The sequence below is a fragment of the Talpa occidentalis genome, unplaced genomic scaffold (genome assembly GCF_014898055.3).
Source record: "Talpa occidentalis isolate TD23 unplaced genomic scaffold, MPIMG_talOcc4v2.1 talOcc4.8, whole genome shotgun sequence".
Taxonomy (NCBI): domain Eukaryota; kingdom Metazoa; phylum Chordata; class Mammalia; order Eulipotyphla; family Talpidae; genus Talpa; species Talpa occidentalis.
This window is the reverse complement of record NW_023605194.1, coordinates 43,996,049-44,022,468: the sequence shown is the minus strand read 5'-3', so window position 1 is coordinate 44,022,468 and position 26,420 is coordinate 43,996,049. Positions and strand designations below refer to the sequence as shown.

The following is a 26,420-nucleotide window of genomic DNA, read 5'->3' as shown; positions in this document are numbered from 1 at the left end:
CACAAAAAGGCCTCCTGAGCTGTGGGATATTTCTATCCCACCCTACCATCTCCACCTACCTGCACAGAGAGAGCTAGAAGAACAAGGGTGACAGAGGGGCAGGGAGGGTCCCTGGGAGGACTGAGGACTCACAAATGATCATCAGACAACAGCCTCTCCATGCTGCCCACGGTCATACCAGAACCCCTGTCACATTGTCAAATGCGGCGGACTCTTTCAGCAAGTGCCGTGACCCACTGTGACATGACCAGGGCTTTAGTTTTGCTATTGTCAGTTCCCAAAGATTGGTCATTGGCTGGTCTTCCCTGTGTAAAGTGAGCAGTTGGGAAAGGAATCCCAGGGTTGCAGTACTGGTCACCCCTCTCGGGTCTGATGCTGTTGGGCTGTATTTGTTTGTGCTCCTCCCTGTCTCCTGGCAGGTTGGGGATTGACTGGGTTTGCCCTTTGAGGACTTCAGGGCTGAGGAGGGTGGAGGGAGTCTGTCCTGGCATGGGCTGTGAGGGAGGCCCAGTCCAGGTACACCAGGGACCAAGGGTCTGCTGAGCTGCCTGTGGCTCTCCCGGGTAAGTAGGCCCAAACAGGACTCAGAAAATTTGCACAGCAGGGCCACTGTACCGATAATGGGGAGACCTAGGAAGCAGACCCCACTCAGAGGCTGGCTTCGATGCTACTGCAGTGTGGTCAGGGAGGCTGCATCTGCCAACACCAGGCCAATCAGCCTCTACTGATGCTCCTCCCAGATGTCCAACTTTACGTTGCACAGCCCAAGACCAGGCTTCTCCAAGGGCAGCCCAATGGAACCCATCTTTTGGGAAAGCATCATCTCTGCAACCTATGTAGAGGTTGCTTGTGCTTCCCACGCAGGGCCTCCCAGGCAGTACAGGGTGCTGCTAACTCAGTTGTCTTTGAATACTCCAATTGCCTTAGCTGAGGGGAGAGATGTGGACAGGTGCTGGGGCAACACCTCATGTGTATACACCCCAGAGCAGCCAGACAAGAGCTCTCTCTTCCTAGAAACCCTGTACACCAAACTGCCAAGCAGCGGTGGTCCCTTGTGGTGGGTGTGGAGAGCGCAACATGAACCAATTAGAGGTGAGAAGGGTCCTTGGGGACAGAGCTGTGGCCCAAGTTGGGGCTGCTGAAGGGGAGGGACAGACAGGGTGGGCCCAGAAGGTGTGGCTTGGATGGAGATAAGTGTTCAGGGCACTGAATTGGCTCCCTTGGCTCCAATACCAGGATCTCCCTCAATGGGCCCACATTTATGGAATCAGTGACTACACAGAGGATCTTATCAGCCCCGACAATGACTTGGGTTCCCTGGGAAGTAGGTTTGAGTTAAAACAATATCACAAGGTTCATGAAGGTCAGAAATATAAGAAGGAAAATCTGAGTCAAGTTCTTTCCCCCATGAAGTGGGCATGCTGGTGCACATGCCGCCCGCAGAAGCCAACTCAGCAGAGTGAGGGAGGGAGCCACTGCTTGTCCTTCTGCCCTCAGCCCTGGTGACAAGGGTCCCATGGAGGAGGGGCTTGAGGGAATGCCCTTCCCCAGGAAGAGCTGGGCCTGCCCTGCTGAGACACATCCCATACTGGGGCCCCAGCACAGAATAGAGTCCAGATGGCTGGGGTGGAGGAAGAAAGACCCCACAATTTCTGCCTGGCTTTGCCCCTCCTCCTGGTCCTGCCTCTGTCCTGGTTGGGTCATGTCTTCCTCCAGGAGCTTCTGTGACACCAGGAAAGCCAGCCCTGCCTTCCTCTCAGTGTGCGACACAGCAGAGCCCAAAAACTTTCCAGAGAGGAGGAAGCCCTGACCAAGGGCTCGTTCCTGCTCACAGGACATGGCTCCCCCTCTGAAAACACCAGGGCAGAGCTGGAGCACAGGGTCCAGAGCTCCCCTCAGATCCCCCACCAGGGATCCAGGTCACTCACGGTCTTCTTGAGCCTCCTCTTCCCTCCACCCTCGATCAGCAGGACCCTGCATGCCCTGGTGGACCTAATGAGTGCAGGCCTCCTCCTCCCTTCCTTCTAGCTTCTTCCCTTGTACCCCGCATATCACTTCCAGCCTTTAACTCTGCTAGCACCTCCTGGGTTGTCCTCAGAAAATACTGATTTGTTCCAGATGCCTGAAAAATCCCTGACCCACACCCTCAACCCCCAAAACACAAGAGCTTCCAGGCCCCTTGCTGCAAACTGAAGCCACAATCCTGTCCCAAGGAGTGTGGGGGAGTTCCAAGGGCTCAGTTGACTTTGGGAACTGGAGGGGACACTGTCCAGCTGGAGGCAGCAGCCAGTTCAGAGCTTCCTTACAGGTACCTCTGCTTTTCAGAAAAAAATGGATCTTATGTGCAACTTTTTTCAAAATGGTAATCAGCGTCCAGTGATGCCATGTCAACCCACGAACAAGGTAAGCGGGACAAGGGATGCTCCTCAAGGACAGGCCCTTTGCCTTTTGCCCTTGACAGCTTCCCTCTGGGACTGTTGGGTTCGGGCATCTGTCATGAAGAATGTCTAAGACGTGGTGCCCAGGAGCCTCCCAGCTGATTCTCAACAGCAGACCCTATTTTCCTTAATTTTCATGTCAAGGATGGCAGGAGACAAATATGGAACATTACCCAGCACATCTAAATTTAAATGAAAAGCCTGGAAAAACAGTCAGATAGGGAGTGTTGGGTGCCTCCATTCTCACCCCACACCAGGGCTATGGGTCAGCTGCTGCCTCCCATGCTGAGGCCCTCCTGGCTGGGATGGAGACTCACCCCTCAGCACACATCTGGTAGCCTGGGGAACTCTGGGGCCTTCATTTAGTCAGAACATGTCCTTGTTCTCCAGACTCCCAAGCAGGGGAAGCAGATACAGTCAACATCCGAGCAAAAGGAGTTCAGTGTCAGAGCCCTGGGTGGCTGGGAAGGCTGGGCACACCCCAATACCTGAACAGTCTCTCCAGGGTGAGCCCAGGCAAGAGGACACCCAGGAAGAGGAAGGGGTCCTCAAAGATCCACCCTTGGTTCTAGCCCCCTTGAGCCTAGGAAACCACAAGTTCCTCTTCCCAATTCCAGTGCCTTCTCACTGACCTCTCTCTTCTCTTCCCACAGTGGTAGTGCCCGAACTCCAGCCCACTCGGTCCTGATGTGAGAAGATGCCCGGCTACCCACTTTCCTGCCCACAACCCAGCCTCCTCAACAGCTGCTGCTATCAGTGCCAACGCACCCCATCCCAGCCCCCACCACTCGTCTGTTCCCGCTGCCCTCCGGGATGCTCCAATGATCCCTGCCCCTGTGGGAATATTTGGTGGAGTCCTTTGCCCCTTCCACCCCCATAGCCCAGCCTCTAAAACACTGAAACTCCAAATTAAAAAGAGCCCTTTATGTGCTGAATCAGACGCATGTATGGAGCCTTGGTTTACAGTCAAAGGAGTTGGATGTGTTTCCATCAGCAGGAGAAGGGGTTCCCGGGAGAGCCCTGCTCTGCTATCCTGGACATGGCCACACTGCCCCTGCCTGCACAGAGCACCCTGGTGTCCTCTGGCTGTGCACATGGATGATTCCCTCCCCACAGCCTGGTCTTTATCTATCACCAAGGGCTCGGCCACTTCGGGAACAGACAATACAATCCTGTCTCCTCCCGTATTTAATGCAGAGAGAGTACTTGACTGTCTCACCTCCCTCACTCCCCTTTTCATGGTTTGCTTACCACTTGCGGTATGACAAAGAGAGAGACAAGACCCTCTAAAGTTCACCAACTAAAAGTGCAACTTGTCTTTGCAAATACCCAAAGTGCCCCAAAACCCAGAAGGATTTTAGAAGATTCTCTCCACTTCCCTAAGAGAAGGTGAATCTCCCCTAATTGCCACCATGTATCCTGACAGGGATTTAGCACAATGTCCTGGTGCTCTGCCCAGCACAGGGCATCTGGGCACTGCCCTATGTGCAGCCACGGCACCCAAGAAACCTATGAGGAACCCATGAACGCTGGAGGGATGGTCCCCCAAGTGAACCAAAGACAGCTGTCCCTGAAGCACACTGATAGTGATCTAAACTACTGTCTGCCCCCACCCCAGTATCATACTATGTCCCCAAGAAATCCAGGCTCTGCATGCCACTGTGAATTTAGGATGGAATGATGCTGATATGGCATCTGCTACAGAGGAGATGGAATTTTCAAGCGACTGAACTGTGCTCAGGGAACATTAGCTGAGGACTTTCTAGGAGTTTTCCCCTCCCCAGATTGGCTGGACCCTCCTTCCTATCTCCAGTATCTGAATTCCCATGTGCTGTGACCAGGATAAGACTGACCTGAGTCCTTGGGATTTGCATAGCTGACCCAGAGAGCCCTCCTACTGTTACCAGGGGAGGGATTTACTCACTAGTTGGCTCAGAATGGCCACTAGGTGCATTAACAAGAAGCACCATTCTAGAAGAATCCAGAAAGCATGTTTTTTCTTCTACTTCCTTCTCATCCAAGATTTACTATTATCTCCACTTCTCAGATGCAAAAGGAGAAATGTGGCAGTCAGACTGCTATGCAGGAACTCAAACCCAGATTTCTGACCCCTCAGTCCTGACATTCCCCAACTCCTACCCATACGAACCAGGCCAGGAGAGGGGTCTCACTCTGCCAGCTTCAAAGGCCCTGGCCATATCAAGAGCAGTCAGATGACCAGCAGGTCCTCACAGCCCAGCCCTTGAGTCTGGGCCTGTGCTCCGCCTCAACATTGGAGGGTGGAGGGGGCCATGGAAGGATGGATTTTCTGTCTAGTTGTCTTGTCTACATCGTGAAAATCATCAGGTTTCAGAGGTATGCATGTGGTGGGTCCACATGACTGAGCTAACAAGCAGTTGCCCTCCCTCCTCTTCTTCCCAGGCACCCCTCTAACACTAGGGGGCAGTGGAGTTACTCACACTTTGCACCCCTGCACTTTGCATCCATTTTTAATGCAAAAGCCATCACTGATGTGCTCACACAGAGAAGCAATGACCAGTGGCAGCAGATTGCCAAGTCCTTCAAGGCACAGTTGAGTGAGGTCAGGGGCACTGGGGTACTGGAGCTTAGAGGGGCAGGTATGCTGGGCCTGGGGCAACTGCAGCTGCCAGAGATAACCTAGGAGACAACTCCACTTGGGGGAGGGCCTTTTCTAGTACCAAGCCACTGGATATGTGGACTTATGGTAAAAAGAGACATAGGTGGTCACTACATTATGATCAAGGAGGCAATACACCAGGAAGATATAAGGATCATTAATATATACTCACCAAATGAAGGATGATGAAATATAGTAGACAATAATTATCATCTCAGAAAACAGACATTAGAAAAATACAAATGTAGTAGGAGACTTCAACACCCCACTCTCACCAACAGACAGGCCAAACTATATATACAAACAAGGACACTACAGACCTAAATAAGGAACTTGACCTCATGGGATAAACAAAACCCTGCACCCAAACAAATCTGAATTCACATTTTTCTCAAGTGCACACAGATCATTCTCTGAGATTGATCGCATACTGGCCACAAGACAAACATCAACAGATATGTGAAGATCGAAATCATACCAACTATCAATAAAATATGTAGAAGAAAACATAGGCAAAACACTCCATGCCATACATTTCAGAAACATCTTTAAAGACTCATTCCCCAAAGCAAAGAAAGTGAAGGAAAAGATAAACAGCTGGGATTACATCAAACTAAAAAGTATCTGTACAGAAAAAGATATAATAACCAAACAAAGAATCACCCTGCTGATTGGGAGGAAATATCTCCACTCCACACTACTGATTAGGGACTCATTTGGAAGATCTACCAAGAGCTCCTATGACTCAACAAAAACAAAGCAAACAATCCAGTCAAAAAATGGGCAGAAGAGCTAAAAAGACACTTCTCTAAAAAGGAAATTCAAATGGCCAAGGAAAAAAGCTCAAAATCTCTTATAACCAGAGAAATGCAAATCAAAACCACAATGAGGTACATCTTACAACAGTGAGAATGGTATATATTAAAAAAAAAAAAAAAACCTAGCAGCAACAAATGTTGGCATGTATGTGGATAAAAAGGAACTCTCCTATGCTGATGGTAGGAATGCAAACTGCTCCAACCCCTGTAGAGAGCTATGTGGAGGTTCCTCAAACTTCCCTCCCTCCTCTCCAGGCTTCCCCAGCACCACCCACCCATGAGGGGGGAGGGCAGTGGGGCTGCTCACACTGTGCACCCCTACAGGGACCAAGAAGCAGGCCATCTCCAATGTGTTCACACAGAGAAGCCACCAGCAGCTGCAGCAGATTGCCAAGTCCTTCGAGGCTCAGTTCGGTAAGGTTGGAGCACTGGGATACTGGAGCTTAGGTGTGCTGGGCCTGGGGCAACTGCAGCCCCCAAAGATAACCTAGGAGACAACTCCATTCTTGGGGAGGGCCTATTCTAGTGGCTCAATCACTGCAAACATGGACTTATGGGACATACTTACCCCCAAAAATGACGCATGGTTTATCTAAAATTCAAAATTAACTAGCTGTCTTGTGTTTTAGTGGAAAACTTACTTATGTCTGCCCATACTCTAGGTGCCAGGGAAATTGTCTAACCAGAAAGAGGGTTAAAAGCCTTCAATAAACAAAATCTCAAGATTGTATTTTAGAAGTTTTCTTTCAATCAAAACAGATACGTTGTCATTTACTAGAGAATGAGCCAGCACTTTTGGTTTTCGGTTTTTCAAAAACCCAAACAATTTTACAGAAAATGATTTAGAGCTTGATTAGCCAATGGTTAAATATATAAATATAAACAATTTCTTTGTGCTATCAATAAACTGTTAAAAACATTGTTTTAAACATCATTAGCAATGGCAGGAAAATGATGAGAAGACAGAAGGTCAAGCTCTCTTAGGGAAATTTCATGAAAGGCATTGAACACATAACTGGAGGAGACACTGCCTTGGTCACTGATAGGGGGAGTCAGATTGCACATTCACATCCTTCCAATGGATCCCCCTAACCATATGATAGTAATCAAATATTATGAAGGTTTGGGGAGAACAGAGATGGGGTGCTGCTTCTAAAATTAAATGTTCAGGGGTTCCAATGATTTCCAGGGAGCAACCGAGGCAGTAATGTTCTCTTTCAATTTCTGGTCCATGCAAACTATGAACATGATAAAGTGGTTCTGTGACTTAGTAAGTTTGGGGTGAATGATTCACATAAATGGATAAGTGGAATCCCTCCTAAACAAACACATTGCACCACTTTCTTCAACTTCTAGACTGACCCACCACCTAGAAGACGGCAATATTCACTCAAAGGCCATTACAGCACTCTGGTCTCAAAGCCATGACTCCCCATCGAGAGTGATGTCCTTCTCTGAGTCACCCCAGCTGCTCTGGTAGTTTGCAAAAACTGAGCTTCCTGGAGGACTTTAATGGCCATCAGTGAAGTTTCAGGAAAAGGGACAAATGGAGGTTCCTCTCACAGCCCCTTCAGAGATGCCCTGACTCCCCCCTGGGAATGTCAGTAGGCAAGACAGTGAGCAGAGCTGCATGAGCCACCACAGGGTCGCCATGCCAACCTCCCTGTCCATCACAACACAGGGCATTATGTCTCTATGGGTCAGGGAGACACCCTGGCAGGCAGTGGGGCCTCCACCCAGTATAGTCCTACTCTGCCCTTAGTGCAGGTCTACTAGTAGAGGCTATTGTGACTTGATTAAAGGAAAGACTTGATTCAAGGGGTATAGGCCCCTGTACATTGCTTGAAAGAGTGTAGGTCCCAGCTTGCCTGACTTAAAGAGGTTAGCGTCCCTTGCAGCCTCCCCGGCTGCCAAGGAAATGAGAAGCAGCTGCCTCAGGGTGCCTGGACTTGCTTTCTTGCTCCTGCTGGTTTTGCCCCCTCTGCTGCCAAGCAGTGGGGCATACCAGCAGAGAGCCCCGACCTGGCTAGATTTCCACCACCTCACTCGGGCCAGGAGAAGCCTCCCCAGCAGCACCAACCAGGATGGGGAGAGCACCCGCCAGGGCCACAGCCAGGACACCGGGTCCAGGGAGAGGCTGGCAGATCACAAGAAATCCTGCCAGAGCAATCTTGACCTCTATTTAATCTTGGACAAGTGAGTGGACCTCATACTAGCCAGAGACTTGGGGGGCATTACAGGGAGCTACTTTCTCAACATTGATTAATAATGTCCTGGGGTTTGCTTATCATTTTATGTTTTATTTTGTTTCTCACCCAAATCATTCCATTTTTACAGACCTCCAGAAACACTGCTGAGTTGTCTCAGTCCCTCTATAGTGTCACTGCCGAGAAAGTCCTTTGCTTTGCTGGCTAAGTGTTTTTGCTACTTTCTTCCACGATCTACGTGTTTTCTGAACACTTTGCTCTCTGGGTGTGGTCCCGAGAAAGCTGGGCTCTATATAAGCCTTTATGACCTTGAAGAAGGAAAGGGGTCCGGGGCATTGTCTTGGAGACAAGGCCTTGGTCGTTTCCAGCTCCCCTGTTGGGCTGAGAATTAGCTTCCCCTCTTCAGTAGTAGCCATGGTATGATGTCGGTACCTCATGGAAGCACGTGACTGTTTCCAAAGCCCTTTCCCTGCTGTGCCATCCTCAGACAGGCCTGGGGGAGAGCAGGGAGGGTATCTGCCATCTCCTGGGAAGGATGAGCATCCCAGAGTTGAGGGCAGTAGCCCAGGACACCAGGACGACTTATCCACTGCTGATAAACTAGGTATAGAAGTTATCTACAAATACGTTTTTTTTCTCCTTTCACCTATTATATATGTGTGGAGTGTTGGGGGCACATTTTGTATCTTTGGGATGTGATAACCTCTTTATCACTATGATTATCCAATATTGTTCTATTTCCCCTGCATGAAGTATCTTTTTCATCCCTTCACATTCCATCTGTTTCTCTTTAAAGTGAAATATGTATCTATAGGCAACACATCCATAACTGGCCTTATGTGTCCGTCTAATCACACTGCTCTCTTTGCTTGATGAATTCAATATTTTTAAATTTGGAGTGATTATTGATATGTAAGAACTTGCTCATGACAACTTATTATTTCCTAAATGTGATATATTTTCATTATAGCTTTTTGTTTTCCTTCTGTTTCTGCCTACCTTTGCAGACTGGGCTTTCTTTATGTACATTCTGCTTCCCTTTCTAGCCTCTGCTTGTTTGTTGAATGTTTCTCTGGGGAAACCTGGACTTGGAGCTTTGAAATCTGCCTTTTTGTTAGCATCCCGCCATGCTACTAGTATTTGTTTGTAATTTATTTTAACAATTATCAAGTAAATGCACGAACACAAAATGAAAATCAAACACTGTTACAAAGATCCTGCGAAAAACTCCAGGCTTCTTTCCCACCGTCTCCACTTCTGATCCCACAGCTCAGATCCCTCCGGAAAATCTTGGAGAATTTGTCAGTTTATGACTTTGTTTCTCATAACGGGCTTGTACTGACACCTTTCTTGCTGCTAGATAAGAAAGAGGCAAAGAGCTGGCCAAGGTTATTCTCCAAGGACTTGAAGGACCAGGAGAGTCAGAGTTACAGGATGTAGGAGGTTTTTTCAGAAAAGCATGCCACTTCATGTCTTATTTAGAGCTAGTGTGGCACAACCAGCCATCCCAGTTTGTGTCCACAGGGTCTCATTCTTGAATCCTCAGTGGCAAGCACACAAATCCCATTGGTGCCGTCCACCTCATTACACTGATGAAAGTCACCATCAGGAAGGCCCACTGGGGTTGCTGACAGCGTGTGGCAGCATAGTGGGGGGGAGTAGCATGTTGGATGGTTTCAGATAAACTCTACCAACTCAAAGAATTCACCCTATTCCATTTATTTTTCATTTACAGGTCAGGAAGTGTGGACACCAACTGGATATTTATATACGGCTTTGTAGAGGATTTCCTCAAAATATTTGAAAAGTATGACTTCTCCGTGTGGTGGGGCTTGTGCAATGCCAGGCAGAGAGCCTGTCTCTTTAGACCCAGTGAAGATGGGTGTCACTTGCATCAGAGGCATGAAGCCCCGGGTGGAGTTCCGAACCAGTTAAAAATGCAGTTCACCCTGGTTCCATCGTTCCAAATGTCCTATGGACTTTGGTTGTTTACAGTGTTGGTGTCAAGTCACAGTGTAGGAAACACCGACCAACTAGAGGATGTCACAGATTAAAAACCAGCTAACCAGTAACACAGTAAAAAAAAAAAAAAAAAAAAAAAAAAAAAAAAAAAAAACAAACACTTGTTTAGATAGTTCCAAAGAAAATGGCAAAGGACCCTCATGGCAACTTTAAAGAAAAAGCAAGAATTCCTAGAGAAAATTCAAGGATGGATTTCCCCAGGTTATGGACATTTGCACTAGGACTGTTAGGAAGAAGGAAAGGGTAACAAGAAGCATCAAGACTTCCTGTGGAGAGAGTGATGTGTTTAGGGGGACAGAGAGCTTAACTCACAGAAGGGGAGCAACTGAGTCTGGGACAGGGCAGCTTGGGGTCAAGAGCCAAAGGGCTCATACAGCCAAGCCAGGGGCCTCAATTCACTTGAGCAACAGGAAGTTATAAATGACTCTTGGGCTGAGTGTGGGTGATGAGGATTGTGCTCCAGGAAAACTGGTAATTGTGGGTAAAATGAGTGGGAACAAGACCACAGCTACATGGAGTTCATCAGGGACGAGGACAGCAATCCTCTAACAGACAAAGGGGGTCTGTGACCCAGAAGACAATGGGCAGGGAGAGGAAAGGGATGGAGGCATGTGAATGAGTGGCAGAAGGGACAATAATTTCTCTTAGATGGAGGCAGGAAAGTAACATCGTCCAGGAGGGAAGGGCCTAGAGTTTCCAAAAAATGTTACAGAGAATAGAGGCTATTCATGGGGCAGGGATAGGCACCTTCACCTAGTGTGTGAGGCATGAACCATCCGTGTGTGTGTGTGGTGAGAGAGAGAGAGAGAGAGAGAAAGAGAGAGAGAGAAAGAGAGAGAGAGAGGTTGAGAGAGAGAGAGAGAGAGAGAAAAGTAGAGGTTGGGATCTAGGGATAGAGCAGGACACCACCCTGACAGTCTCCCTGGAAAGCCACACATTTGCTGGCCTCAGAATCCTTTACTAAATTTATGGTACTCCTGGAACTCAGGAAGGGGTCACAGGTTGGAGGGAAGTGAAGACAGGCAGGTGTCCCCTCCCTGGCTGATCATGTGGTCATTTGAACCTCTGTTTATGACTCTCACGTACACGTGCTTCCTCCCCAGCCCGAACATGCGAGTCTCCATCATCACCTTCTCCACAAGGGGCCACACCGTCCTAAAGCTCACCTCAGACAAGTAAGTTCAGCTTCACTCCCTGAGGGAAGACCTGCTGGTGGTAGGAGTGGGGAGACGGAGGCCACGGGGAAAACTCTGCAGAGGAGTCCTGAGTTTCAGTCAGGAGCCCACAGGCTTGCTGCCTGGGCGGGGCTGGCCTCTGCTCAGAGACCACCCTGTGCCCCCAGCATCTACTCCCAGCCCCTCTGATAACTCTGGCACTGATACTGGCAGCCCCTGTGTTTCTAGACAATCTCTGCCGCTCCAGGTTTGCTGTGCCGGCTCAGATCTTCACTTGGCTCAGCCTGATCCAGCTCCCCCACCACTTGTGTCCCACTCCCACCTGCTATCTACGTTAGCAGCAGGTAGTAAAGGACTAAAGTGTGGCCATCTGCAGCTCAGGGCTCTCCTGCCTGCATGGGCAGCACTTATGGCCCCTTCCCTGGCCTTAGGTCTTCCCTGTCAGGAGCTCTGAAGTGGGGACTCAGCCCTCAAAGCAGCTTTGCTGCTTCCTTCAGATCCAATCCTGAAGGGAGGGAGGCTGTGGGTTCCAAGGCATACTCAGTGATCCAGGGCAGGGAGGAAGGGAGAGGGCACGGGTATTGCCAGGGTGACCCTTACCAAACTCAACCTTGCCTGGTAGAGGGTGATGAGCCCCACTGGGGACCCCCGAGGTGCTGGCAGTCCTGGCAATCCCATTGTGAATTCCAGTTCACATTAGCACAGTCACAAGAGCTCCCACTCTACCTGTGGATGAACAGACAGGCCCTTCAGAAGCCCGCTGCGTCAGTGAACCTGAAACAGTGATGAGTACAGACAAGGTCAATTTCCAAGACCCCGACCTGAAGGGCCATGGCAGGCTTCCTGACTGTGGCCTCCCTCGTCCTGGTCGATCTGCCCAGTGCAGCATGTGCCAGCACAGGTGGGGCTGTTCAAGAACATCCCACCCTTCTTCCTACCTCAATACTCCCTTTCTTTATTTTTATTAAATTTTATTTTTATATCCCCCATACAATTGCAAACGTCTGAATCCTTCCCCTGCCCCCAAAAAGTGTCTCTGGTTCATAGTGGAACCATACAGGTCCCTTCTAGATTCCATGAAGACCATCGCTGGCTTAGCGAGCAATCCCTTCCAGTGCCATCCATGCTGCAAATTGCATGGTTTATCTTTTTTGATGCTGAGAATATTCCATGGTATATATGTACCACATCTTCTGATCAGTCATCATTTTTGGGCATGTTCCAAAGCTTAGCTATTGTAAACTGTGCTGCTATAACATAGGAGTGCAGGTCTCGAATTGATGCTCTGTGTCCTTTGGGTATACCTAGGAGTGGAATGCTGGATCATATGCTCTATGTTTAGTAGTCCAGCTCCACACAGCTCTCCATAGTGGTTGGACCGTTTGCACTCCCACCAACAGTGCACGAGTTCCCTCCACATCCTCGCCAATGTTGTTGCTAGTTTTTAATAGTGCCATCTCACTGGTGTGAGATGGTATCTCCTAGTTTTTTGCATTCCCTGATGACAAATGTTGAACATCATATCTGTTGGCCATTTTATTTTTTTTAGAAAAGAAATCGAAGATGGTCTCAACAAACTACGCAACACAGTGCCTACCGGAAACACAAACATGCAGGAAGGATTTAAAGCGGTACAGCCAGAGCTCTAAGAATTTATCCTGCTTTAGCAAGTTCTCAGAATATCATTGAGTCCTCTCAACATGCCTTCCTGTTTTTGCAGGTCAATGAGCAGATCTCCACAGCAAACTCTGGAGGTAAGCTCTGCTGACTTAGAGACTGTCGGATCCTGGACAGTCAGGCCGGGGAACCAGCAGTCTGGCGGCCCCCACTTGGAGCTGACTCTTGTACAAGTTTCCTGCCCATATGTACTCCAGGCTCCTCGTCTGGAAGGGCAGAGGGGAAGGGCAGCCCCCCTGCTGATTCAGAGACTTGCGGGGTCATGGGTGTACATTCCTGGTGTTTATTAAGTATGAGGCACCCGATCTCCAGGTGAGCTTGTGGAAAAGGGAGAAAGGCCAGGGCACCTCGGGCAGACAAGACTCCGCTTATGGAATAAAAGTTCTTGATTTTCCCCTTGCTGACCACACTCTGCCGGGTTCCCATGGCTGGAGCTGCCTCCTTCCCCTTTATCGTCTTCCCTCTGCTGACGCTCCTCCTGGCCCGTGTGTCCCCAGGGCTAGCAGCTGTGTCAGCCCAGCACCCTCTCCATTGGGATTGAGTCTGTAGGGTGGATGCTTCAGGCACAACAGGTGAAAGTGGGAGACTGTGGGGAAAGGCTGACATCTGGACTCAAGGTCCACTCCCCAAGCATCTCTGCCCTGGTTTCTCACTGGCTGGGCCCCAAGGGGCCAGCTCTGTGCCTCTGCCTGCTCTGAGCCTGAAGGACAAGTTTTTGTTGGTGAGGCTGCTTCCTCAATGCTCTCGGGAAAGGCATGAACTTGTCCATTGAATTAGCTGGACTCGCCCTCAGGAAACAGGATCTGCCATCTGTGGCAGTGAGAATCCAGGACGGAAAGTCCTCAGCCAGGCTCAGTCTCCTCCTCTGTAAAGTGGATTGGCTAAGGAGTCTCCCTCCAGCGGCTGCTCCATAGCCCTCTAGGCACTCAGGAATGGGGGTGTTGGGGTCTGGCAGCCTCTCTCAGGAGAGAAAGCGGGGGCAGTGCATGGCCTTCACACCTGTGGCAGGTCACTCTGGGCGCCTTTACTGACCAGGACCTCCTGCTTCTCCCACAGAAAAGAAAGTGCACTCCATGGTTGTCTCCCTAATTGATGGAGCACTTTGGCCAGAGTCCTTTCAGGCTACCAAGAATGAAGTGAGTCCAGCCCACTTGACCAGCCTTTGCTCCACATGTTTAGTGATTTGCACTTAACACGGTCTTTGTCTTAGGCTCAGAGGACTCGACAACTGGGAGGGACTGTTTACGCTGTGGGTGTCAACAACTATGTGAAAAACCAGGTGATTCAGAACAGAAGCCAAGTGAGAAGTCTCATTGTGGAAAGCTTTGGCAGGGTCACTAGAGGATGGTTCTCTAACCCACCGAAATATCTGGACAACATGTGACCACTGCAGAAATGAGTAACTGTGTTTTATGAGCCCACAGACCTGGGGACAGTTAGAACTTTCCATTCCAGATAGTTAGGCTGCTGGCCAGGGTGGGGCACTGAGTATCACATGGCATGAGGCCTGAACCCTAGTTCTGGGATGGGGTCCTGCTGGCTCTCACCCCTGTTGACAGTCCAAACCTTCTTCTCCTCTTGTAGCTCCTGGCAATTGCAGACAGCGAGGAGCACGTGGTTGGCGTGGACAGTGGATTCTATGATCTGAAGAACATCGCTGACTCAGTGAGAGAGGGGTGTTGTGGGGGGTGGATGAGGTGGCTGTTACCATGTCCACTCTTCACTTTACGTGTCCCGAACAACTCTCTGTTCCAGCTCACAGCTAAGTCCTGCATTGAGCTTACAAGTGTGGAACCGACCAATTACTGTGTGGGAGGTAAGAGCAGGGGTCTGTTTTCTAAACAGAGTCATGTGTGCTTGAGTGTGTTGCACATTGTGCTTGGATGTGTGTAATGGATGTAGTGTACTGTGCAGTTGAAATGTGTGATATAAATACACACGTGGAAATGCTCTTTATTCCCAGTTTTCATGAGCTGGAGTTGACATACATTTATGTAAGTTGAAGGTATATCACATAAAAGTTTGACATATAAAACGTGAAGTGATTACCACAATAAGAGTGTATAATTCATTTTTAATAACAAAATCAGAAGTTTAATTTAAAAATGAGGAAAAAAATATACAGTAACAATGAAACCCAAGATCATCTGACAAGTAAAATACTTCTGAGCCAATTTGGGATCACCCCAGAAGCACAGGGCTGATATAGAGTTGAAACATCAGTGTATTCCTCCCATCAACAAAATGAAGAAGAGGAAATGATGATTTCAGTGTCTGAAGAAAAAGTTCAAATTCCAGTGTCTTAATAAGGGCATAAGGTGATCAACATCCCTCCACGCAAACACTCCCAGCTGACATCAGCTTCAGGGTTAATAGGAAGGCCTCTCCTGAGAGGTGGACAAGACAAGGATGTCTGCTCCCCCAGAGGGTCCCGCAGCACTGCAATGAGGAGGTCCAGGCACTTCCCTTAGGCTACAGGGCCTCTCTCTGCAAGGGCCTGTGAGTGCAGGTTGTGCTGCCGCAGCTCTGGAGCAGACAGAGGAGGCCCACGGGTAAGCACGCCCTTCCCGGGAACAGCACACGGCCTGACCCACCGCATCCTGACCCAGACAGCTGGCTCTGCCTCTGTGTCCTTGCCGGGAAGGCTGGAGCACCCTCACCCGGGTCAGACAGAAGGCTGCTCCAGCTGAGCTCTGCTGCCCGGGGCCAGACACAGGGACCGAGGGACCCAGATCTGCCAGCTCCTCTGTTGTCTCCAAGAGGCAGAAAGATCAATACCCACCCTCCGCTCCGTGAGAGAGGGGAGGCCAGTGGACTGTGCAGGGACCAGCTCAGAATAGAAGCAGGCAGACTTAAGGAAGAGTCATATTCCCATGACTGACCATGGCTCCGCTGCCCATGCTTGCCCAGGCGGGGAGGGCGTGGCTACAGAGCTTCCAGGATGGAAGAGTCTCTCAGACTCATCCTGACTTCTCTGAACCTGTAACCTGCAGTGCCTCAAGTGGGCTGGGTTAGAAACACACTTGCCCCCACCACCCACAGCACACATGGGTCTTTCCTTTTTTAAGTCCCACCCATGCAGGCAACTGGCAGCCTGGTTTCTCTGGGCATGTCCAGGGAGACACCCAGGCAGGAATGTCTGAGCAGCATGTGAACACAGACAGGTGGGGAGACCAATCGTATCCACCCAAGGTGACAGGAGCCCTCCTCACATGCCCTGGCAGCCTGGCCCAGCAATCCCTGCTCTGTCCTTGTAAACCGTCCTCTAGTCAACTGCCGCCACCCAGCGTCACAGTCATTTGTGGTAAAGTTCAAGGCAGACACCTACACTCCCCGAAACAGGAGGAGTCAACCGAGACAAATAATGGCCAGGGGCCCTGGGGCACAGGAAGGCTGAGCACGAGGGCTCAGCCTCCTCAACCCCACAGGACACCTCAGAGTCCAGGCAGAGTCCTCTGCTCCCTCCCTGCCTCAAGGTCCTGGCTCCAGCCCACCCTCCCGCAGGGGACCTAGGCGCCATCTGCCGCGAACCAGCCCAGCGGCGCGGGAAAACCGAGAAATCTCAGGGAATGAGCGAGAACGAGCACGAGGTGGTCGAAGGATTAGGGCGAGGGACGGAAAGAAACAAATGACACACAGACACACTCTAAGGGAGTGAAAATCTGAGTGTAATTTGTTGGTATCAACCTTCTCTTTTTATACATCTTTTTGACCATTACATAAAATTATTTTTCACAGTATATGGTTAATTATACATTAAATTATTACATGCAGTAAAACATAACAAAAAACAATATGCACCATTTTTAGATTCCATTCATGTACAATCATCAATAAATCAAGTACATACCGAGACCTCAACAAGGGGTCCCCTACAACCTCAACTATTTTTGACCCATAGGTCCTACGTTATTAACCTTAGTATAATCATTAACATAACCATTATTATTCCATTATTATTATTATTTACTTATATATTATGACATAAATATTTTTTACTAATATCTATAACTATTTTTACTATATAATTGTACTATTATAAAGTCACAACAACGGCTTTACTTCATTAAAATCTTGAACATTTTCTGTAAGTAGTCAAACCAGTTTAAGGCAACAACTGGGCAGTGGAGCACAAAGTTATTGAACTGTAAGTTAAAGATTAGCAGTATGGTCTCAACAAACTGGACAGTATTAACTAAAAAACATTGGCAATGTTCTATAGCAGCCATCCTCTTGCAAGGCCAAAAAAAGGGGTTTTTGTGGATCCCCTCGGGGACTGCGCCTGTCTTAGGTTGTCAGGAGTCGCAGACACATGTACAGCCAGTGCCATCTGTTGTCTGCCCCTAATCTTACCCGTCATTGGCTGTCCAGTCCATCGCACAGGGGAAGGGGGTCTTATGTACTCTGACCTCATATGTCTGAAGTACAGCCACCCTTTGTCCAGCATACTCACTGACGTTCAGCAGCAGGAACTGCCACAGGGGCAGATGCTGCTGCAGGGGCAGGAGCTGCCACATGAGAAGACCATTTCCCTAATCCCAGCCTGGCTGGGTTGGTGAGACCTGCAGATGGACAAGCAGGCCCTGCAGATATGCCCTCTTCTCTCACCCTGCGGACCCAGAGGCTTGGGCCCGGGCTAGACTTCCTGCAAGCCCTTTTCCTGCTTTACGGGGTTCAGTCAACCAGTCATTTGGGAACTTTCTCTCAGGTCCACTGACCCAAGAAGCTTTTCCTGGTCACCTGGCCCCCCTGGCTCTACCCAGATTCCTCTCATTCTCCACTGGTCATGCAATAATGTCATGACTACTGCTTAACTGTGATGCTTGCATTACTCATTCAATATGATTGTCTTTCAGTATTTCATTATGCTCATTTCCAAACCTGCAGCAAATGGAAGCAATTCTACAAGGAGATCCTCTAACTGGATTTCTCAATTAAGAGCTGACCTAATTATCACTTATCTATCTATCTCCCTCTGTCTTTCTCTGTCCCCATCAATCCCCTATTATTTTTGAAAGTTTTCAAAGTAAATTAGAGTCATCAGGCTGTTCCACACCCAACTTTGTCATTTTGCTTATGATAAACAAGGGACCCATTTTCCCGAGTTGTCTTTTTGAAATGCGCACATCATCACATCGCGGTTATATTATGTGTGAGTCTCACAGATGCACACACACACCTGCATAACACAGACCCTGTGAAGACACACACCATCACAGCTGCCCCTCAGTCCCCTGCATCCTGGCGGCAGCGCCTCTCCAGTCTGTCCCATTGTAAGTCTACCAAATATAACTACCATGAATAGGTGATCCTATATGCTAACATCTCCATCTACATACACTTCCAAAAGGTATTTTTAATAAGCGGGAGCACATGGAACATTAGATTGTCCACCTTCCACTGTATGAAAAAGCCAAACCTTGGTGTCCTTGGTTGATATTCCGGTAATTCCTAATAAGTCGGGACACAGTCCCAGGCCCCTGGTCACATCCTCATTCTGACCTCTCTGCGATCACTTGACAGAATTTCCCTGGGGTGAACGAGAAGTAGAATAGCCACAATAGGGGAAAACAGGACACTAGAATTAGCTAGACATGAGATTAGGCACCAGTGCAGGATAATGACCTTGACCTACAGCAAGAAGGACTTCATAGTATCCTGTCTAAATCCAGGCAGCCAAACCCACAACTGCCATCACTGTGTCCCCTGGTATTTATTCCAGGGGAGAAGATGCCCAGTGTCCAATCAAGGGGGGTAGGACAGATGTCCCTTGGCAAATCACTCCCCACCCAGCAGAAGGAAGAGCTTTCCATGACTCCCTAGGTAGGGAAGAGAGGAGGCCCCAGAGAGTCAGTAAGAGGAGGAACAACAATCATCTTCAGGGATCAGCCTCACAGCTAAGGGAAGGGGGACTCTTAGGTACAGGATCAGCTGCTCCTTGCTTGTCTCACCAGGGTCGCACCTTATTCCTGAGCTCACCAGTCTGCCATAGGCACACAAAAAGGTGGTGAGGAGAAACAGACCCCATATGTCAAATAATTTCACAACCAACAAGGGCAGGGTGCTCAGTTCAAGCAAGAGACAGAGGGGTGCAGCCTTGGTTGTCTCACACCGATCTTGTTTAAGATGGCGCTCTGGTGGAGGTTGGAAAGCACTGCCTGCACCCCTTAGGGAGTCTCAGAACTTAAAGATTGTAAACCCACATCGGGTTTATTTATGGAGATGGGACCAGGTGGAGCCTTGTTGGCCTGTGCCGGTTAGCAGCTGTGGTGAGAATGCCTGAGAGCTCCACCAGCCTCCTCACAGTGGCCCCTCAGAAACACCAGGTGAGCCTCAGGAGACACAGAGATGTTGGTTCAGAACAGCTGTCTCCTCCAGGAGTCCCTTGGGGGCTCCCACATTGGGGGCACACTGCCATAGTCTGAGATCAGACAACAGAGCTCACCCCTCCTTACACACAATTTTGGATGTTGCCCTTGCAGAAAACTACGATGTAGGCGTCTTTGGAAGAGGTTTTCATAACACCAAAAACAAAAACGAAGTTCTTTGCAGGTTTAAGATAGTTGACACCGTATTTTTTGGTAAGTAGCTCCCTTGATTTGTACAAATAACAAATTTCCCACAACATGCTCTCTTCCCTCAGGCACCATGCCTCCAAAACCCTTGATGCCCATACGCTATGGGTGCTGGGAGGACAGAGGCAGCACCAAGAGTGGAAGGAGGGACGTGGGTGGGACCCATCCATCCCCAGAGCCATGAAAGTGTCTGGGATCAGGGCTGTTCCCTGTGAGGAGGGTCTTCCCTCACAGTTGCTTCCCCCAATCTTTCCTCATCTCTCACTTTCCCTGAGAGACAAGGACCCCAATCTCATGGTTCAACCAGGTGAAACTGGAAGCTGTCCTGGGCTCTGAGTTCATGTCAGGTGCAATGGTAGCTTCCCAGGAGGGAATATTCACCTTCAATTGAGAGAGGAGGCCAAGCAGAGGTGCAGGTCCTGGGATCTGGCACAGGCACACATTTCCTGTGTGACCATGACCGTATGAAATTTCCCTTCTTGCTCGATTTCCCCTACTGTGAAACGGGAGCAATATAACAGCTGCACTAACTAAGCTCTATGACATATGGAAGCCATTATCTGGCGATACTCACACATCAGGTGTACCTCCATGATGGAGGAATGGCCTGAGGGAGCAAACAGCTGGGACATGTTGGTGTCCTGCCCTCATGGTGAGGTGGGTGTGATCATCCCTACAGAGTGTCTGGGGTCCAGTTGGATTTCCTGAAACCCTCACTCTCTCGGCCTCTTGAAAATGTCATTTCATGTGTTGTGATATTAATGAATGCCTATTGCAGGACCATGTGATAAACCCAGAGCAACTCCTCTCCCCCAGCGCACTCCTAGCCCATCTCTCCTTGCTGTCAAGGGTGCAAGAATAAAGCAGGGAGTGCCACTGCCATACCCAACCTCACCATGCATAGCTGGCCTCAGGGAATTAGATTTCCTTTGTTCTATACTTCTCAAGAGTGATGCAGGGACTGAGAACTCTGTCATAGAGAAGTAATGCATTCTGAGTGGGCGTATGTTCGCAGGGCCTTACATGCAATATCCTGGTTCTCAAAAGAGGCCTATTAGCACTTCTTTGAATGGATTTGCACCTGTAGCAGAGTCATCCAAACATTTTGCCCAACATCATGATCCTACAGGGGGGCGCATACCAGCCTGCATCTGTCTACAAGTTCAAGACATGGTTTCAGCTAAGGTCATGAGATGTCCAATTAAACAGAAGGCCAGGGAAAGGATTGTCCTATGGATCACTGTGGTGAAAAGCACGTGGCCCTTGATTTCGAATCCCAGAGGGGAAGCATGGGACCCTGCGGAGATGACCTGGGTGCATGGAAGGGTAAATCAGACTCTAAAGGGAGCTGGTACTTCAAAACTTGGCCACAATGCAGGGGTAGAAAGAACTCAGAAGTAAGCAGGATCCACAACTGCAAGTCAGGGAGCTCTTTTGAGCCTTCTGACTGTCATGCTCACTTAAAATATCAGTAAACAAAAGCATAGAAGAAAATCACTAACCCTTCCTCAGAAATCCCGTGTCAATAAATAGCACCATCACCCAGTTAAGCTGGTCAAAACCTGCATGTCATCATTGATCCCTCTTTGCTTTTATCACCATATTCAGTCCAGGGTAGGTCCTATTTCTCGATGTCTAAAGCATGTGCTGAGATGGCTCACGCCTCAACAGACTCATTGTCCTTAGATTAAAACCCGAACTCTTCCAGGACCATGAGTTCCATCCCACCTTTCATGTTACTTCTACAACAAGTCAGGTAGTGCTGCCTCAGGGCCTAGACACATGCTATTCCTACAGGGCAGAACACTCTGCCCTGGGACCTTACCCTGGCTTTCACTCATCACATTTATGAGGATAGCACCCTCATCAATAATTTATTTCTAATGAAAATGTTCAAAATAGGGCCACCCTGTTCATGCCAGGGGTTAAAACACCGCCCTATGAAGCAATCCACAGCCTGGGCAGCATGAGTTTGATCCTTGGCTGGCCAGGGAGCAACCCAGATGGCGAGGAAGACCTCGCCTGTCTTGTCCTCTCAGCAGAATATTTCAGTCAGTCGGCCTGTTCTGTTCCCCGCTCTGTCTCTGGTGAGTCATCTCACCTCCCACATCTCTGGCCTGCACCTCAGCTCTTGTATGTATAAATAAATAAATCTTTTTAAAAAATGTTCAAAACATTTAAAAAATAGAATTATTGAAAAAAGAACTTGAAACAGCATCACTTAAATTCGGTAATTATCAAAATAAGATAATCCATTTTTTGAAGCAATACCAGCATGAATGCATTTAATGGATAAGTATTTCAGTTTTCATCAAGATAACATATCACCTTCTTCCTAGCGCCTGCTTAATCCCTCCATTCCGTGTCCCAACCCTGTTCATTAATGTCACAATTTTAATTCCTGGCATTTATTTAATTTGTTTGTGTTTTATTGCCTGCTTTCCTGCCACCCACACAAACGTAAGCCCTGGAGAGCCGGATCCCATTCAACGCAGGCCATAGCCCTTGCTGGTGTGGGCAGCTGCTGAGAGGGCAGAGAGGAGACGCTGCATGTGCCCTGCAGAGCTGCACCAGCCAAGGGCAGGCAGATGGGAGCGGGGGTGGATGGGCACGTCCACTGACTTTCTTCCTATCTCATTTGCTTTAGATGAAAAAGCCACCCAGGTGGAAGACACCAGCATAAAGTGTCCGGGAGTGAAGATAGAGGTACCAGCCAAGTAAGTGCCACTCTGGGACACGCAGGCATTTTTGCCCAAGAGATGCAGAATGTAGGCGACCTTTACTGGGCAGCATGTGACATGCTCTGTCCTGACCTGCCTGTCTTGGAGCTTCCCCAATGGGCTCAGGGATCTGCTGTGCTGCAGGCCCTGCTGAGGACAGGATGTGGCAGATGAAGGACCCAGGGGGTTCCTTTACTCCCAGCAGCCTTCAGAGTGGAGCCAGCACAATACAAATACACAAGAGTCAGGATGGTGACACCACACAGCCTCCCTAGTCACTGAGCTCATGACCACAAAGCATCTGACCCCATGCAGAGTCCCTCACTGGTCATCCTCTTCACCTAGGTGGACCTCGTGCGACTTGGGGTGGGGTCTCCTCCCCAGGCCGTCTGCCCTCCAGTAGCCCCAAATGCCTGATGTTCAAACCTGTCACAATGGGAGAGCTGTGGGCTATGGTTCGAGCAGAAACCAAGAGCTGTGCCAACCTGCACCTGTGGACACCATCTGTCCTTTCTGTGTTTAGCAATATCTCTGTTGAAGTGAGCCTGAACAACGGTGCCAGCTTCATCAGCAACGGGCTCAAGATCAGCATCAAGAACTGTGTGAGTCACAGGGTAAGTACATGGGCTGCCCAGAAGCCTGCCCAGGGGAGGGAGTCATCTAGGGAAGCAAGAGAGAGGACCAGTGCCCAGGACAGGCCTAGAAAGTAGCAGGTGCTGGCAGGACTGGGCGGTATCTCCCGCCAATGATGCCCTTAGCCCTTCATCAGAGTTGGGACATGTCTGAGTGGCGTCTAGGATCCCTGGGGTGCAGCCTTCTTAGCATGACAGACGCCCTCTGCTCTCTGAACACTGTCATTGAAGGCAGGTACAAGGGAGAAATGAGAGACCCAAGCAGATTCCAGAAATGGTGTTGAGGCTCTTCCCAGGCTAAATACCGCCTTGCCAGCAACCCTAACCTGGTCTGTGGTGGGGAAGTTGAGGCACCATCTTAATTCCAGCGGGGGTCAGTGGGGGATGCTAGGAGGTTCTGTGCAAGGAACCAGACTGCAGGATCTGGGCACCGGGCCTTCCCAGCAGGCTCCAGGCACAGGGGATGTGGCGGGGACAGCTGGGCCCTGCACAGTAAGGGTGCGTTTCCTCTGCATTGGTGCCTGGTGTGTGACCATCTCAGCCCCTGGGACCCTGAGGACACTGGCTGTCATTTTTCAGATGCCTTTATCCCCCTCCCCTCCTTCCTCCTTTCCCACACTCCTCAGCTGTCCTGGCTGCAGCTCCCCCTACATCTCTCTGCTCAGCTTGTGGAGAAGCTATCAGGGCCCTGGGAGGGATCAGGAGTCATCTCAGCTAGGGACACCGGGGAACGAAGGCGACAGGCTCTTTCCTTGTCCCCCATCACCCGGGCACCGTAGCCCAGGGCAGTGAGGCATGGCAGTGGCAAGCATTAGGCTGGAGAAGAGTGTGCTGGGGAGCAGGGCTTCGGTGCCTGATTGCCAGAGCCCTGTGTTTTGTACCTGCTTGTGAGGGTCCCCACCAGCTGACATCTCTGTGTTGTCTGCATTGTGTCTGCACATCCTCTCAGACCGGCCAGAGGACGCGCATCAGCCCCTCAGGAGTCCCGCCGACGCACAGCTCGTCTGTCATCAGGCCCATGAGGAAAGTCCTCAGGAGAAACGCAGGGCAGGCCCAGGTACCACTGGTGAGCAGTCTTGACATTACCGTTCTCTCTGCCATCCTAGTCCCCAGGCATTACACCTCTCTCCCGCCTGCTGCTCTGAGCAGAGACTGCGTGGGGACCCACCTGAGACCCACTCATCCTAGGTTCAGAATGACAGCCAGAGACAGCCCCTTCCTGCAGCCCCACATGAACCAGGCCTGTGCCAGGACTTTGATGACCCGCCACACCTCACGACCCTCTCACCTCCTGCTCACATGTGGACACGGCGGTGCAGAGAGAATTAGGAACTTAGCCCATGGTTCAGAACCTACAAGAGAGGGGAGCCCTCATGTGCAATGGACTTGGGTCTCCTGCTCTGCTCTTGTACTCCCACCTCTCAGGGAGCCCCACCCTCCCCCAGACACCCATCTGTGTATGTGTACAACTGTGTGTCCCTGCACTGCCAGCCAGGGTTTGGGGTGAGGGCTGGGCTGGTCACTCCTCAAGGATTCTGGTTTCCTTGACTGGGCTCTGGGTTGAGCCTCTGAGCACGGCTAGTGGGGTGGGTGTGCCCCGCCTCCACGGTGGGCCCTGAACATAGTCGGGTCTAGTACTGTGTTCCGCCCACATGGCAACCTGCAGAGAATGTGCGTGGGCCAATGGGGAGCCTAGAGTGCATGCTGGGCATGGGTGTCTAGGAGGCCCCAGGCCCACACTCCTGGTGTTTTCTCTTTGCAATGTGCAGCCATCTGCCGTTCCCAATGTGGCGGCCGCAGGTTCTGGAAATCAAGGCACACAGTTCCCCAACATCAATGCTTACCACTTGGCTGCATGCATGCTTGTACTACTAATACCTCTGGTGATAGTGTGCTTGTGGCGACTCTACCACAGAAAGGTTAGTGCACCTCCCTGAGCCCAGAGAACTCCCCTAGGAACCGTCACCAGCTGCCCTGGGCCTCTGCTGCTCCCCAGAGTGCACGGTCTTAACAGGAGCAAAGGGAGACACATTCTCTGCCCTCATCCCCAGGCAGATAGTTGACCTGGCAGGGGCCTCCGGCCTTGTGATTGCTCAGTCTGAGGTCTGCTGTTGCCTGGTCCTTGGGGTGAAGGGCCCAGAATCCCGGGCAGGGCAGATTTGTGGTTCCCGGGCTCTGAGCACACAGGCAGACAAGGGACAGAGAGGAGAACTCTGCTGTTGAGGGAAGAAGCAGGGGCCCAACAGGGGCACAGAAAGAGCAGGACTCCCAAGCCCTGGGCAGCTGAGCTTTAGAAATCAGCACAAAGGAAAAAAAAAAAAAAAGAGGAAGAAATCAGCACGGTGTCTGCACATCCCCAGTGCTGCTTCCACCTCCCTCCATCTTTTTCCTGAGTGCCAGGGGGTGCTGCCCATACTGGGCACACAGGGACAGAAAGGAACCAGTTGCCAGCCTGTCCACAGCAGCTACAGTCTGGGGTCTGGGCAGGTGTTGGTACCTAGGCAGGCATGAGGTAGACCACACAATCCCACCTGCTGGGGACCACTAACCCTGATTAAGGAGAGCAATAGCAGAGGACAGCCAGGCCAATATAGGGGGACAGCAGAGCATGGTAGTGGCAGCAAGGACACTGCTGGCTGGAGAGAGGGAGGAGCATAGGAGAAGGCACAGTAGCAGCCAGAAGTGAGCGGGTCTAGAAAGCACCACATCCCCTCAGATAACTGAGTCAGGTGCTCAGGGACATGCAGCCTGCTGGCCACAGATCCAGAGGGTGGGCATCCACAGTGACACCCAAACCATGTTCTCACTCACTCCCGCTGAGCAGAGTCCCCTCCTGCCTGTGCGGACCAGCCAGAGCCCTGCAAAAACCTTTCATCCTGTGTATGTCTCTTTCACTTTCTAGAACAAGATGGTGGTGAGTTGTTTTTTTGTTCCTGATGCCCACACAGACTTCACAAACAGGCCTCCTGAGCTGTGGGATGTCTCCATTTCCCACCCCACCATCTCCACCTACCTGGGCAGAGAGCTGGCAGAAATCAGGGTGACTGAGGGGCAGGGAGGGAATCCTGGGAGGACCTAAGACTCACAAAATATCATCAGACAACACCCTCTCCATGCTCCCAAAGGTCTGATCCAGAGCCTCCGTCACACTACAAATTGCAGTAGCTGTTGCAGCAAGTGCCATGATCCACAGTGACATGACCAGGGCTTTACTTTTGGTTTTGTGTGTGTCAGTTCCCAACAATTGGTCATTGGCTGGTCCTTCCCTGGGTTAAGTGAGCAGATGGAAAAGGAACCTCAGGGTTCCAGTACTGGTCACCCCCCTGCAGTCTCTGACCCTGTTGGGTTGCATTTCTTTGGGCTCCTCCTTGTTTCCTGGCAGGTTGGGGGATTGACTGGGCTTGTCCTTTGGGGATTTCAGGGCTGAGGAGGGTGGGGGGAGTCTTACCTGGCATGAGCTGTGAGGGAGGCCCAGGCCAAGTACACCAGGGACCAAGGGTCATCTGAGCAACCTGTGG

At 50.2% G+C, this 26,420-nt stretch overlaps 1 protein-coding gene across 3 annotated transcripts in view; it reads left to right on the top strand.

The window, feature by feature from the left end:
• The window catches only part of LOC119234511 (anthrax toxin receptor-like), a 54,608-nt gene that overhangs the window by 25,311 nt on the left and 2,877 nt on the right, over window positions 1-26,420 (top strand). The window contains exons 1-15 of one of the 3 annotated variants that reach the window (XM_054690122.1): window positions 7,631-8,090; window positions 9,837-9,908; window positions 11,227-11,298; window positions 12,848-12,929; window positions 13,019-13,052; window positions 14,032-14,111; window positions 14,186-14,254; window positions 14,560-14,640; window positions 14,731-14,791; window positions 19,458-19,556; window positions 22,198-22,267; window positions 22,794-22,884; window positions 23,852-23,968; window positions 24,672-24,821; window positions 25,805-25,942. In XM_054690122.1, coding sequence (XP_054546097.1) covers window positions 7,813-8,090; window positions 9,837-9,908; window positions 11,227-11,298; window positions 12,848-12,929; window positions 13,019-13,052; window positions 14,032-14,111; window positions 14,186-14,254; window positions 14,560-14,640; window positions 14,731-14,791; window positions 19,458-19,556; window positions 22,198-22,267; window positions 22,794-22,884; window positions 23,852-23,968; window positions 24,672-24,821; window positions 25,805-25,942 — 1,494 coding nt within the window. In that variant the 5' untranslated portion in view covers window positions 7,631-7,812. Of the gene's footprint in view, window positions 1-7,630; window positions 8,091-9,836; window positions 9,909-11,226; window positions 11,299-12,847; window positions 12,930-13,018; window positions 13,053-14,031; window positions 14,112-14,185; window positions 14,255-14,559; window positions 14,641-14,730; window positions 14,792-19,457; window positions 19,557-22,197; window positions 22,268-22,793; window positions 22,885-23,851; window positions 23,969-24,671; window positions 24,822-25,804; window positions 25,943-26,420 lie in introns of those variants that run through there. The other 2 variants (XM_054690121.1, XM_037497495.2) reach the window with 2 other exon arrangements.